Source organism: Glossina fuscipes, unplaced genomic scaffold, assembly GCF_014805625.2.
Source record: "Glossina fuscipes isolate IAEA_lab_2018 unplaced genomic scaffold, Yale_Gfus_2 221, whole genome shotgun sequence".
Lineage (NCBI taxonomy): Eukaryota > Metazoa > Arthropoda > Insecta > Diptera > Glossinidae > Glossina > Glossina fuscipes.
In genome coordinates, this window is record NW_023998564.1 from 1,027,535 (window position 1) to 1,040,704 (window position 13,170).

The 13,170-nt window shown below is 33.7% G+C and overlaps 1 protein-coding gene across 8 annotated transcripts in view; it reads left to right on the top strand.

Annotated features, from left to right (window-relative positions):
- Positions 1-10,040, top strand: part of LOC119642291 (GTP-binding protein REM 2) — a 58,065-nt gene extending 48,025 nt beyond the window's left edge. For 7 of the 8 annotated variants that reach the window (XM_038041385.1, XM_038041389.1, XM_038041386.1 and 4 more), the window contains 5 exons: positions 2,268-2,356; positions 5,418-5,598; positions 5,904-6,037; positions 6,307-6,426; positions 9,819-10,040. In XM_038041385.1, the coding sequence (XP_037897313.1) occupies positions 2,268-2,356; positions 5,418-5,598; positions 5,904-6,037; positions 6,307-6,426; positions 9,819-9,968 (674 nt within the window). In that variant the 3' untranslated portion in view covers positions 9,969-10,040. The remainder of the gene's footprint in view (positions 1-2,267; positions 2,357-5,417; positions 5,599-5,903; positions 6,038-6,306; positions 6,427-9,818) is intronic. The other variant, XM_038041388.1, reaches the window with a different exon arrangement.
- The last annotated feature ends 3,130 nt before the right edge of the window (positions 10,041-13,170 follow it).

Genomic DNA, 13,170 nt, shown 5'->3' on the forward strand with positions numbered 1-13,170 from the left:
CGTAATACCGTTTGGATTATGCAATACGCCTGCCACATTTGAGCGTGCAATGAATTGCGTGGTAAAAGGGTTGCACTGGAACACATGCCTGGTGTACTTGGATGACATTATTGTCATGGGTAAAAAATCTGGCGGATGTGCCCGATTACGGGCAGTAGGTTTAAAATTGAGTGTTGAAAGATGTATGTTCTTTGTGAAGGAAGTGACATATTTGGGCATAAGGTCTTCACGACTGGGGTTCGCACGGGTGAAGAAAAAATCAGAGCAGTAAAAGAATGGCCACCAATTTGCATGACGTTCGCAGTTTCCTAGGACTTTGTTCATACTACCGCAAATTCGTTCCACGGTTGCCAGTGGGCTGCATGAACTTACGAAGAATAACCGATCCTTCATATGGGGGAGTCTCAAGAGCGCGCTTTCACGCAGTTGAAAGAGCTGTTATGCGCGGCATCTATTTTAGCTTATCCAGTACCAGGAGGAAAATTTATAGTGTAGTAAAAAAATTTTATGTATTCGTCGATAATTGGGTTACGCTGTTTGGAACCCCCATCAAACTGCATTCAGACCAAGGGAGACTCTTTGAATCTTCGATCTTTCAAGAGGTTTGCCAAATGTTTAGCATTAATAAAACTAGAACGACTTCGTTGCATCCTCAGTCTGGCGGAATGGTTGAGAGGTTTAATCGAACGCTCCAAGAACATCTGCGAAAGTGATCGACGACAATCAGCAGGACTGGAATGAACACATACCAATCTTTTTAATGGCATACAGGTCAGCAGTGCACTGTTCTACTCCCGGCGAAGATTTTGTTCGGGTCTAACCTGAGGCTACCTGCAGACTTGAAATTCGGGAAAACCTCTAATGTTCAAAGGACCGAGACCGAATATGTTGTTATATTGAGGGTGATATTAGATAACATGCACCGACAGGTTCGAGATAGAACGCAAATCATCAGCGACAGAATGAAACCAAGATATGATCTGCGAGCTAACGCCGATGGACTTAAGGAACGGGATCTACTGTTATTGTACAATCCTTTACGTAAAAAAGGTATGTCACCAAAACTGCGATGTAACTAGAAAGGTCCTTACAAAATCTTCACAAGCATAAATGACGTGGTTTATCGAATACGAAAACATCCCGTAGGCAGAAGTAGATTCAAAGGGGTACACCTGGACCGACTGACCGCATATCGAAACGACTTTGTTCGGGACGAACAAGATTAAGTGGAGGGTAGTGTTACGCAAAACCCCAAAACCAGTTTATTCCAGCTAAGTAATAAAATCCCTAAAGAGGGAAAAACTAAACTAAATGCAACGAGTACCAGAAAAGCAGCTTAACGAATTAAAAATGAAGCTATAAAATTAGGTGCTGGTACTATGCTGGTAAGGATGTACATCAATAGAATATTTGTGGAAGGGAGAATGAGCAGAAAAAGAATTCCGAGTTGGGCTGTCGAAAGTATTGCCAAAAATAAATTGTGAATAATCCTACATCTAAGAAATATAATTGTAAATAAAAGAACTTTGAAGTGTATTTCTCTTGAACAAAATATCCACGATCCAGTGTACAGACTGTATCTTAGAAAAGCGGATTTTATAACAATATCGTCAAATGACATTTAAAAAAATTTAATTTAGTTTATTAATTAACGATATAACCCGTATTGTCCTCTAGAATTCTCGGACATTGTTTCCGAACGATCTACCAAGTTACGTTTCTACTTTTTTCCCCACCAGCTTTTTTTCTTTCTCTTCATTCTTATCATGTCACGAATGGCATTGCCTGCAATGCCGAATTTTTGGCTGCTCAAAATATTCTGGAAGATAAACAGAAAGCGCAATGTCTAGATAATATGGTGAGTGGGGAATTTCCCGACTGCGGTCTTGTTTTTATCTCTAGCTATTTTTGTCAAACGGTCCCATCGAAGATAGTGAATTGCTTGCAGTAAATCCTTGTCATGATTGTTGAGTGTTGTGAGAATAAATAGCTAGAAGCGAATAGTTCCCTTGGAATCGCACCGAGCACACAGCAACGTTTTCACTTAATGTAGACCATACTGTTGCAACACATATTGCATTTTCACCTGCTTGCATTCAGGTCTCTTACGCTTTATTGTGTAACGCGAAGAGACAAATTCAGGAGCTCCATAAGACAGGACAGTTTTAATGCTATTTATAAAAACCAAGCTCAAAATTATACAATCATTGTAGTGTGTAATTAAATCAAAACTTTTCTTATGTATGAAAATTTCTCCCATTTTGCAGAATGTGATGAAGCTGAGCAAAATATTTCAATAATATTGAATGGTATTGAATCAGAATTAAAATTTTGCATAAACAAAGAAGAAAATAAGGTAAGCGAAACAAAAAGGACAAAAAAACAATTTCATTATGTAAGCAAGCAATTCAAGTATAAAACGCATATATATAAGTTATATAGTAAAATCATTCCAATTAAAAATAATTTGTGTGACGTGAAACAGAAAATGTATCAAAAAAAAAGAAAAAACAGAAAAAAGTTTTTCAAATGAGAAATTTAAGTAATTAAAATGTTAACATTCAAAGAAGCAACAACAAAAAAAAGTCCATGAATAAATAATTTTGAAAAAGATCAACAAAAAAGAAATAAATTAAAGAATAAAAGGTGTTAACGCTAAAGCAATTATGAAAACTTATGAAAAAAGTTTACATTTGAGAAAAGGACAACATACTAAACATTTAATACTTGATTTCCATAAGAATTCTTTAGGAAAATTAGAGCAAAAATTTGTGTATTCACAACAGCGTGACAATGTTATCGTCATTAACAATTACTTATTGTTTAAATTAAAGTATTTCACGACAGCTATAAAGTGTGCAATTCTTGCCTTGCTTTGAACACATATATTCGGTTAAACTTATAGATGGGTTCATTTTTGATGAACAAAGGCAAAAGATGTACATTTATGCATTTTCACTTATTATTATTTGGCTTAAAGCCAAAAACGAAAATATTATTTTCTTACAAAAACACTAAAATAACAAGAAACAAGGGAAGCAAATAAGACGACAACAAAAGCAATCACAAAAGGAACAGTTCCAGAAACTTTACAAGCCAAACAAGATAAAAAATAAAAAAAAATTATTATTATTGAAGAAAATCGAAATCTTTACTTGTAGAAAATATGATATAATAATAAATTTCCGAATAAACTGACAGAAAAAAAATTCGGATTTCATACCCAATCGGGTAAAGAAAAAGAGTGTATTCATTTTCTCTACACGCGATTTCATAAAATATGCGTATGTATACTCTACCTCCATATCAAATTCCGTCCCTCAATCTATCAGTCCATCGCTCTATGAAATTTCGATTGGGGTCGCGGAAGTTTAAATATCCCAATCTTTCGAATTAAGCAAAAACATTGAAAATTCTTGCAAGTAGATTGGTATTTCAGGTGAACAAATTCGGTCAAGGGACACTCCTGCTACAACTCATAAACTGAAAATACCTCTATTTTGTGGATCTGCTCATTACTCACGTTACAGATACAACGACAATAATGTTCACGTATACATTATAGGTGATCCTATGCTTGTGCGAAAGTGGAAAATTCACATTCATTATACGCTACATCACTTGTAATACAAAGTATGTGCGGACGTATGTAATACCCAGGAGGCAGACCCTTTTATTATACCGATCGATTCAGAATCATTTTCTGAGCTAAGCCAGTCTGTCTATCTGTCCATCTAACGTGTCCATGAAATTTGTGTTCAATCTACAGGCTTGAAGATATTTGGTACGCTGACGTGTTTCGACCCAGGGACGAATACCATTGAAAGCATTTCGGGTTCATTTTGATTCATTTTTTGATTGCTCCCCATATAACCCTTTCTTTTGAAAAAATTGTTCGACAGAACTCGTTGCATAATAGTATTTCGACATTCTTAATTTATGAAAATTTTATTCGACTGGGGTAATTTTTTGTACACGCAAAATAATAAAATTTTTGGAAAGTAAATTAAGTTTGCAAAATTTGGATAACGTCATATGATGTTTTGGGTATCCGCCAATCTGCGGGCTTCCATCAAAAGGTCATCTTTGCATGAAAATAATGTGTACTTTTTGAGGTCTTATTACCAAAGTAAGTATGTAAGGGAATTGGTGTAGGGTATTTCAGGGGCGGGCTTTCCTGACTATAATGTCTCTTACGTAATGTGTCTTACTTGCTTTTTTGAGAATGCATCAAATGCGCTATGATCGATATCAAAATCCGTCTGTCCAATTGTTCTGTCTATGTGATGCCTGTAGTTGCAAATGTTAAAAGCGATCTTCTTGTATGTATATTTTTAATCGATGTCGAGCTTCTGAATCAATGTAAACTCGATGATCGGGAAAATGAAAATATCGCTATCAAATTTAGCACAAACATTAGAAGTTCTTGCGAACAGGCTATTGTTAAAAAATTGGCCAAAATCGGTTTAAAAACATGCCTACAGTGCAACAACACAGGCTGAGAGAATATCTGCTTTCTAAGTTTTTTGCTCACTCACGAAAAACATATACAAAGAAAAAAAAATAAAAATGCTGGCGCATTTTCAACGAACCTAAACTACAAAAATTTACCGATTTGTGTACAAAAATGGACAGAAGCACCCAAACGGTCCCAATAGCCTATAGAGTATTAAAATTTACTTTTTTTTTAATTTTTTCTCTTTAAGTAAAGGCGGTGGCTGTAAAAGATTCAATTGAAGTCGAATATAATTTTTTTATTTGTTTTTATCGGAACAGTATGTTTTTAATAGCTTAATCAAAAATGCTTCAAACTTTCAACTTACGAACATAAAGCATTAATCTCCTTACGTGTACTTTCCACCATAAGTAGAAATATATGTGCAGGATTTTTGATATGTAGGAGTAAGTTTAAAAAAACTAATGTATCACATTATAATGGGCCATAGCCTGCCATTAAATGCCCTACACCACTTCGATTAATATAGTTGTGCACATAAAAGTTTTTTAAAACTAAGACATTGAGTCAAAAGTGGCCGAGAAATCGAGCCATTTTCAATAGTGTTCGTTGTTGGGCTGAAACATGTCGGTGTACCAAATTTCATAAAAATATCTCAAAAATTTCAACCTGCAGGTTGGATACAAGAAAACAAGACGTACAGGTGGACAGACAAGATTATAAAATGGTGATAATTAAAAGTGTAGTGCTGAAAAGTATCTCAAGTCCTTCTGGGTATTACATACATTCGCATCAGTTTAAAATACCCTTATACCGCAAAGAGAGCAGGGTGAAAGAAATCGACTCTACATATATGTGCACTGTTTGTTATAACTTTTTTCAAAAGCGCAATCAATCAATATATTAATTTTTCAAAAAAAAAAAGGAAATGATAATAATAATTGCTATTTCATTTCAAAAGGATGAACTTGAAAAGGCTGATGCATTTTTGGTTGTTTATTCTTGCGTGGATAAAGAATCGTTTACGCGCTCTAAACAAATAATGTCACGTCTCCAAGATATGGATTTACTGAGAACGCGACCAATTATACTTGTAGCAAACAAAATTGATTTGGCGCGATCACGCGCAGTTTCCGCTCAAGGTGAGTGAGTATACGATATATGATATGCAAATAAATATTCGTAGTTATGTGAAAATAGATATGAAAATTAATATTCAGAATCAAGCGCTTACATTAAAAAAACAATAGAGAAAAAATAAAAATGTTATAAAATAAACAAAGAAGGCACTAGAGATTTTATTCGATTCCAGAAGTATTAATTTCGCACAATAGCACTGCATCGTGTATACTGAATTTTGTGGAAATGTTGTTGATTCTTATTTCATTTTTCGTTTTTTTCTTTTGTTTTTTTGTCATTTATACGATTTTGGTTCCCCTGCAAATAGATGGTAAATGTTTGGCTTGTACGTTCGGTGCTAAATTTATTGAAGTATCTGTGGGTATTAACCATAATTGTGATGAATTACTGGCCGGTACTTTAACGCAGATACGTTTGAAGAAGCACCATAATCTATTGCAAGTAAGTATAAGGCTGCCTACCTAAAAAAATGATACAGTAAATGAGTTTTGATTGCATATTGAAATATTTTCCTGTGCTTTCATATTTTCGCTTTTTTGTATTGAATTTCAAGAAACTTAACACTCGCTTTTCGTTTTTTTTTCGAATTTCATTTCATGTTTATCATTCACTCATTTGTGTGGTTTACTTCAAAAACGATTAAAAAAATACGAACAAAAAAAATTATTACAAATTAAAATGAACAACTGAATTGTTTTAACCACACACAGCCAAAGTCGAAAAAATCCAAAAACAAAAACAAACAAGATAAACACAATGATCACCCTAAAAATCATGATAATCAAGAACTTGGCGATAAGTGTATAACTGATAAAAATTCCGAACTAATGGTGAGTAAATAAAACCTTAACAACACGTAAAAGAACAATAAAATGGATTTTTGTGTGTTTTGTTTTTCCCAAAACAAAAAAGTATGCATTTACATAAAACTAAATGTTTTATCATTTCTTCTTTATCAACTATGATGTAATCAAAAAAAAAATCTTAACTGTATACGCAATATATGTGTATTAAAGATTTCCTTAAAGTGTGCAAGATGATTCTTCTCTATATGTACACTCACGCCCGATATTCATTGAAATATTGCTCTCTCTCTTCGTTCGCCCAATCAAAACATTTATTAAAAGCTCCCTTAATATATGCAATAAATTTTTCCAATTATATTAATTCTTCATATTGAATATTTCTCCCTCTCTATTCATCCCGTTTAATGTATTTATTAAAGTCTCCTTTTTAAGTAAATGTTAAGTCACCTATTGATATTTTCCCTCTTTATTTACGCTTTACTTTCTCCTTCTTTTTAAAATTTCTGACCTTTTTAAACTTAATATATATGACATCTTCTTTTAATTTATTGTATACCGAAACAGCAAATAAAACGAAATTTATAGTTAAATCATTCATTTATCTTGCCAGACCGACATTAATATTATTTTGATAAGTATAACGTGTCAAACATCATTTTTTAAAACATTCTAAGAAAATAAATATCATATACTTTTCTAAATGCGCTCAGTTTTATATAAAAGTAATGCAACAAAACCACATCCACAAAATAGGAGTTTTATACGAACACGAATAAACCTCGTTCGTACATAAACTTGATACATCGATCAATAATTCCCAGAACTGTGTAAAAAACAACATTTTTATTTATTAACACAATCTCCTTCAGAACCATAACAACCTCTCTAACATCTCGCTAACATTACAACACTCTTTTTTAGACTTGAATCTATGAAACACTTCAGTGCTCACTATGACTTCATCATTTGATTCCCTTCGTTTTTCCTCGAGCACCCCTTTAAAATTTGCAAATAGATAACAGTCGTTATGGACTAAAACGTTGGATGGGTCACGAATGGACGCGACTAAACTGCTGCATAGCAGAGTAAATATGAATCGCGACTGTCAAGGCAGTGTTCGCGGATTCAAACCTCAGAGCGGTTTGGTCGTTCTTGGCCCTTCGCAAGTAATGTCTACCACATAGACATGTAGTTACGAAGCTCGGTTTTCAAGTTCAACCCAGTGAGTTAAACCACACGTCAAGCATGATAGGGATGTAGCCGCAGCTATAATGAGTGGTCTCTCGGTGAAGGCATAACACCTGTCGATCGAGTATACATCTCTCAGGTTGCGGCCGCTCTCTGCCTCTTTCTACCTTTCCCTACTTCTTTCTGACCATCACAGCGCTACGGCGTGTCGGAGATGTCCCCTTACTGCTTGGTCAGAAAAGAAAAAAAATACTGTGCCATTATACCTATCGAGCTGTCACACATCGTTTTTGTTACAGCGCGAGTAAGCGCGGTACTCGTTTGAAAGATGTCCTTCTCATGCTTAAATTTTAATGCTTAATAGTGTAGACAATGGCTTAGAGATATCTCTTGTAAATCAACTATTGAGAATAATTTCCAAGACTTTTTTGATGTTTTCACTGCGTTCACCCTCACCTGTGTCCGTACCACCTATTTTAAAATAAGCAAAGCGCCGAAAAATTGTTACTTTCGGCAAAGAATATTAAGTTGAATGCCTTTTTTCACCTATCAACAAGTAATGTTTAATCAACACGTAAAATTCGGATGTTTCATTGTTCTGAAAATAACAAAAGTACGGTCGTTCAAAGTTGCTGCAACTGGTAAACAAATCATGAAAATGAAATGAAAGTTTAGCAGGTGTGTGAGAGGATTGCCACTTTAGATTTTTTTTTAGACAAAAAGTCTATATGTATGCACCGGGACTTACTGACGAATACGTTACGTGTGCTAATATGCATGTTCACATTTACAAATTCCATGCAAAAACTCTCGAAGATCTCTTCATCCTGTTGATTTTTATTTAAAAACATGAGCTTTTACTACTTTTTTTTTTTTTCTCTATCCATCACTTAGGGGATTTTTGATATAATGCTTTTTAACAGAAGTGTGCATTCCTTTCTATTCATCCCATAAAATAGAATAAGTTAAGATTTTCTTCAATTCTCGTGCTCGTTCTCATGCTTGGTGCACGTCAAGTGTAGTGAGTCTTCATGTAACGCGCGCTGTCCTGTCAGTTTTTATATGAAAGCTATATAAATTTTTACGTAAACGTTGTGGCCAACGTCCGCTTCCCAAAGGTTTCCTTCTGTACGTTTGCGCTTAATTAATATCAGAGTTTTCTAAAATATGAGCTCAGGTATTTATTTATCAGGAAAACTCAAACAATCGCAAATAGATCTTAAATGTGCCGGACTCAACGTTTGAAAAAAATATCCCATAATGTGCGAATGTTTGCATGCACTTTTCAATATAACTAAGCGGTTGACTTCAATAGTTTGCAATGTGAAATGGAAAAAGGGAAATAAAAGGGAAAGAAAGATTAGCGCTAGAGAATATCCAACAATTATATGGAATTGAAAACTAAATTTTAAAATGTGGGTGTGCCAGTTCGTCAATCCGAATTATTTACTGACTTTTAAGTAAAACTAGGAAATAGTTTTATTTAATTATAGACTGAAAGCTGTAAGCCAATTATATCTATATGTGTAGGTGTATTTATGGCCGTAAAGCGTTTGTTTTTTACTGAAGTTTTAATCAATTTTCTTAAACTTATGTGCTTTAATTGTAGATCGGTACTTTCTATGAACTACAGTTTATAGTTGTTTGCTAAGGTAGGTGAAGGATGCTCCTCGTAGAAGAATAGTTCTAGTCTACACTCTTCATTCAGTGGTTGATGTAATAAAAACATGCGTACGAAAATAGTAAAAAATAATCATTTGCTGCAAGGAAATAAGACTTTTATTTCAGATTTGAGGAAAAAAATTATAGATCCGTATTTAACAAAAACATTAAAACGACAAAACAGAAGTAATTTTTGCTGCCCACAGACGCATTGTAGACAAAGCCTACGTAGTATGCATATAAAACATATAATGGGCACATAAAACATAAAGCGTGCATGATGCTTATATAAGAACTTACATAGTAGCTTAAAAAAGTAGGCAATCCGGAGATACAGATAAAAATGTTGATTTCAAGTTTTATTCGTCGTCAACTGAAGAACTAAATCTACTCGCTACTAATAATGTCTGTCGTAAGCTTTACTATTACTATTTATTCATTAACATAAGTAGTGGGCAATGAAAATTTGTTCCTACTAATCCGTTGTTTTTTTTTTTAATTTATCTCCCATTTATTATTCAGTTCTTTAGCGACTGTTTTTAATTGTTTTCCGGCAATTTTTTTAGGGTAACAATGAAAGTTCATCATCACCGGCTCATTGGTACAAGAGTCGCAGCGTTATGATGGCAAGTATGAAGGCCAGGCAAATGTTAACTTGGATACTGGGTAAGGAGGATTCAAAATTTAAACATTGTGAAGATCTGCAAGCGTTGTAAAACATTTACAAAACTTGAATTTCAACAACAACAACTAAAATAAATAATAAACGATGTGAACAAAAGATAAAGATTTAAAGAAAAACAAATTTTACCATAAAAAAAATAAAAAGAAAAAAATAGGAGAAAAATTAATTAAAAATTTCAGTTGAGTAGAACTATTACCGGGGTAAAAAGCAAAAAAATAAAATAAAATACTAAAAAAACAACAAATAAAGAAGAATCATTTTTATGAGAAACTCTTAACCGACCAGTTGATAAAACAAAACAAAAGAAAAAAGGTTTCTTTCTCTTAGCGAAGGTTCTGTAAAATGTTTTGTAGACATTCATCTATATACATATATATATGTATATATATGAAAATAAAAAAATGTTAATTTTTGCTTACTTAGGGTAAAGTAAAATCAAATAAAATATATTGATTCCTGAAATTGCGTTTAAAGCTTTTATGCAAACACATGTCGGTACAATGGAATAACAACAACTCAAGTGTTAAGGGTTAATAATAACAAAACTTGCAAGTTGGCGGAAGCTCTATAGAACGTAATATTATTATAATATAATCATATAGCAGAGCAGCTGACCGTTTCTAAAATATTTTTCTATTGGATGTCTCTCGTGCAGTGATGTTCACAAATAAATAGGAAGAAAGAGATAAGAAGCGACCGCGATCGGTAAATACTACCTGTGCTTTTACCGACCCAGCGTTCACCATATAGCTACGAACCCGCACAAATCGTACACAACGGTATGGTCTACCGCGCTATGAATCGCGGTATGTCCGACCTGATAGTCGCGTTTCGTAACAGTTTAGTTATGCGATTTTATTCGAAGATGGCGACTCTAAGATTGGGTGGGAGAGAAAAGCTTTAGCAAGTGGGAGGAAAGAGATAGGAGATGGCCTCGAAATGGAGGTATACACTCGACGGACAGGTGTTATGCCTTTATCGACCGAGAGCTCACTATATGGTTATGACAGCGTGTTAACCATAACCAAAGCATAGTGTATCGCATTAAGAATTTAGCCCGCATATGCTCGACATGATAGTCTCGTTTCTTAACAACTTGGTTATTCGGTTTCGGTAAAAGATGGTATATCTGACATTATGCGGAGTAGAAAAGTTTTACCAACTTTGGGCTCTGTTTTGACGGTATTTCAGTTTCTGAAACTCAATAACAATCACTCAAACCATGCGATGGAACGATCAAAATAATTTCGTTAGCCATTAATTTTTGTACCCATCACCGAAAAATAAGTAGATATACTACTTACTCATTTTGTCAAAACGTGTGCAACGCCCAGAGGGAAGTTTCAAAGAAGTTTCTTTATCAGCACCAAATTCTGATTCCATTTAAGCATTTTCGTCTGTCCATTTGTGCGCCTATCCATCTATGCAATGCCTGCTGTAAACATCCTCCTCGCTCCAAAAATTAAACTTTGGATGTCGAATTTGGCAGAAACATTGCAAGTTCATGCACGCAGGTTGGTATTGGAAATGAACTAAATTCGTCGAAAGGACGGATTACCGCACCACGTAAACTAAAAACACCCCCGTTTTTCAAAAGATGTGAAAAACTTTTTTTTTTCACTACGCAAAAACTGCAGCAGATGAATCTATAGAAATTTGAACGTATATTATATGGGCGATTTCTGTAGTACCTCTACAAAACTGGCAAAATTAGACGTGCCTGGTCAATTTTATAGTGCCATAATTTCATTCTTTTTTAAAACCTTTAAAAGGAACAAAAACAAGCTTCAATAATTCCATAAAGTATATAAATTTTTGTCCATTCGGAATGCAAGTGAGCATGTCCGCCCGTTCATCTGTCGCAAAAATGAAGGTATCGCCTATAAATTTGGAAAAGAAAATGACCCAAACCAGTCAAAGGAGAAGCCTATAGCGCCCACAGGCCTATGCAATCAAAACTGTAAGCGCCTTTGTTTTCCGTGTTTTTTACTTGGTACTCTTAAAGTGTAAAGCATGCACTATAAATAATTTGCAGTTTTATTTTGAAAATGGAAAGAGTCAGCAGTGTGCACCCAATATTATAGAGAGTGAAAATTTGGTTCTATTCCTTTTTTTGAAGATCACGGTGGTGGATATAAAAAATTCGATCACGACCGTATATAATTTCTTACTTGCGTTTACTTTTTACTCTATACATTCAATTTTAAACCTTGGTCTTCAATTAAAAAAAAAAAATTAAAAATATATAAATGGTTAAACGGCCTGTACGTTACACTCCTTTTTTGTTGTCTACTCCTTAGTAGGAAAGCAAAGTAAAGAAACAATAAAAAAAGAGAGGAAGATATTGTATTTGTCTTTACGAAAATTTCAGCGCTACACAAAACGCTAAGTGGTTTCATTTTCTTTTCGAGTCGAAGATTCTCGATCATCTCCAGAAATATGAAAGACATTTCTGTTGCAGATTATAAGTTATTAATGATAATATTTGCTATTTTATTTTCATTTATTTACATTTTTTTTTTTTTTATTACCATTGAACGGCTGTCAATATCCGACCACTAAGAGAGCTAACAAATGTAATTCATATATGAAATATCTGTAACAGGAGCAAGCCTTTCTTAAAGCTTTATATATACCGACGAAGTGACTGACGAAGAATTTCCAGCCGAACAGTTGGATTAATTAAATAAATTAATTAGAAAACATTGTACTATGATGGCTATTCTTAGTTGTTATAAAGAAGTAATGACGCAATAAACTGCTTAACAATATCGAATATAATCACAGAAACATAATTACCTAACAAAGCAAATTAAGGAACCAAACTAGATAAAGTGAATATATTTTTTATTTTTTTTTTTTAACAACATTGTATAAAAAAATAAAAGTCAACAATTTATTAAATTAAATCCAAGTAAAATAAGCGAAAATATATGAAAAGAAAAAAACAAAACATAAAGAATCTCAAGTTCGCCTTAAGGCGTATAAATGACACCCATCACGGCTGATAAATAATAACTGGAGATGAGCAGGCTAAGAGCGGAGTCAATCCGTTTCATTTAAGTAAAGTTTCTTGACTTTTACTTTATTGTGCCGTTAGAAATTATTTTGTTTGAAAATGAGGTCGTCTTTGTTATATCTTTAAACCTAAAAAGCGTGCATATATACTCAACTGTTTTTTTACACGTTAGATACATTCATTAGAAATCCGTACAAGAAAAATCCTATAAAAA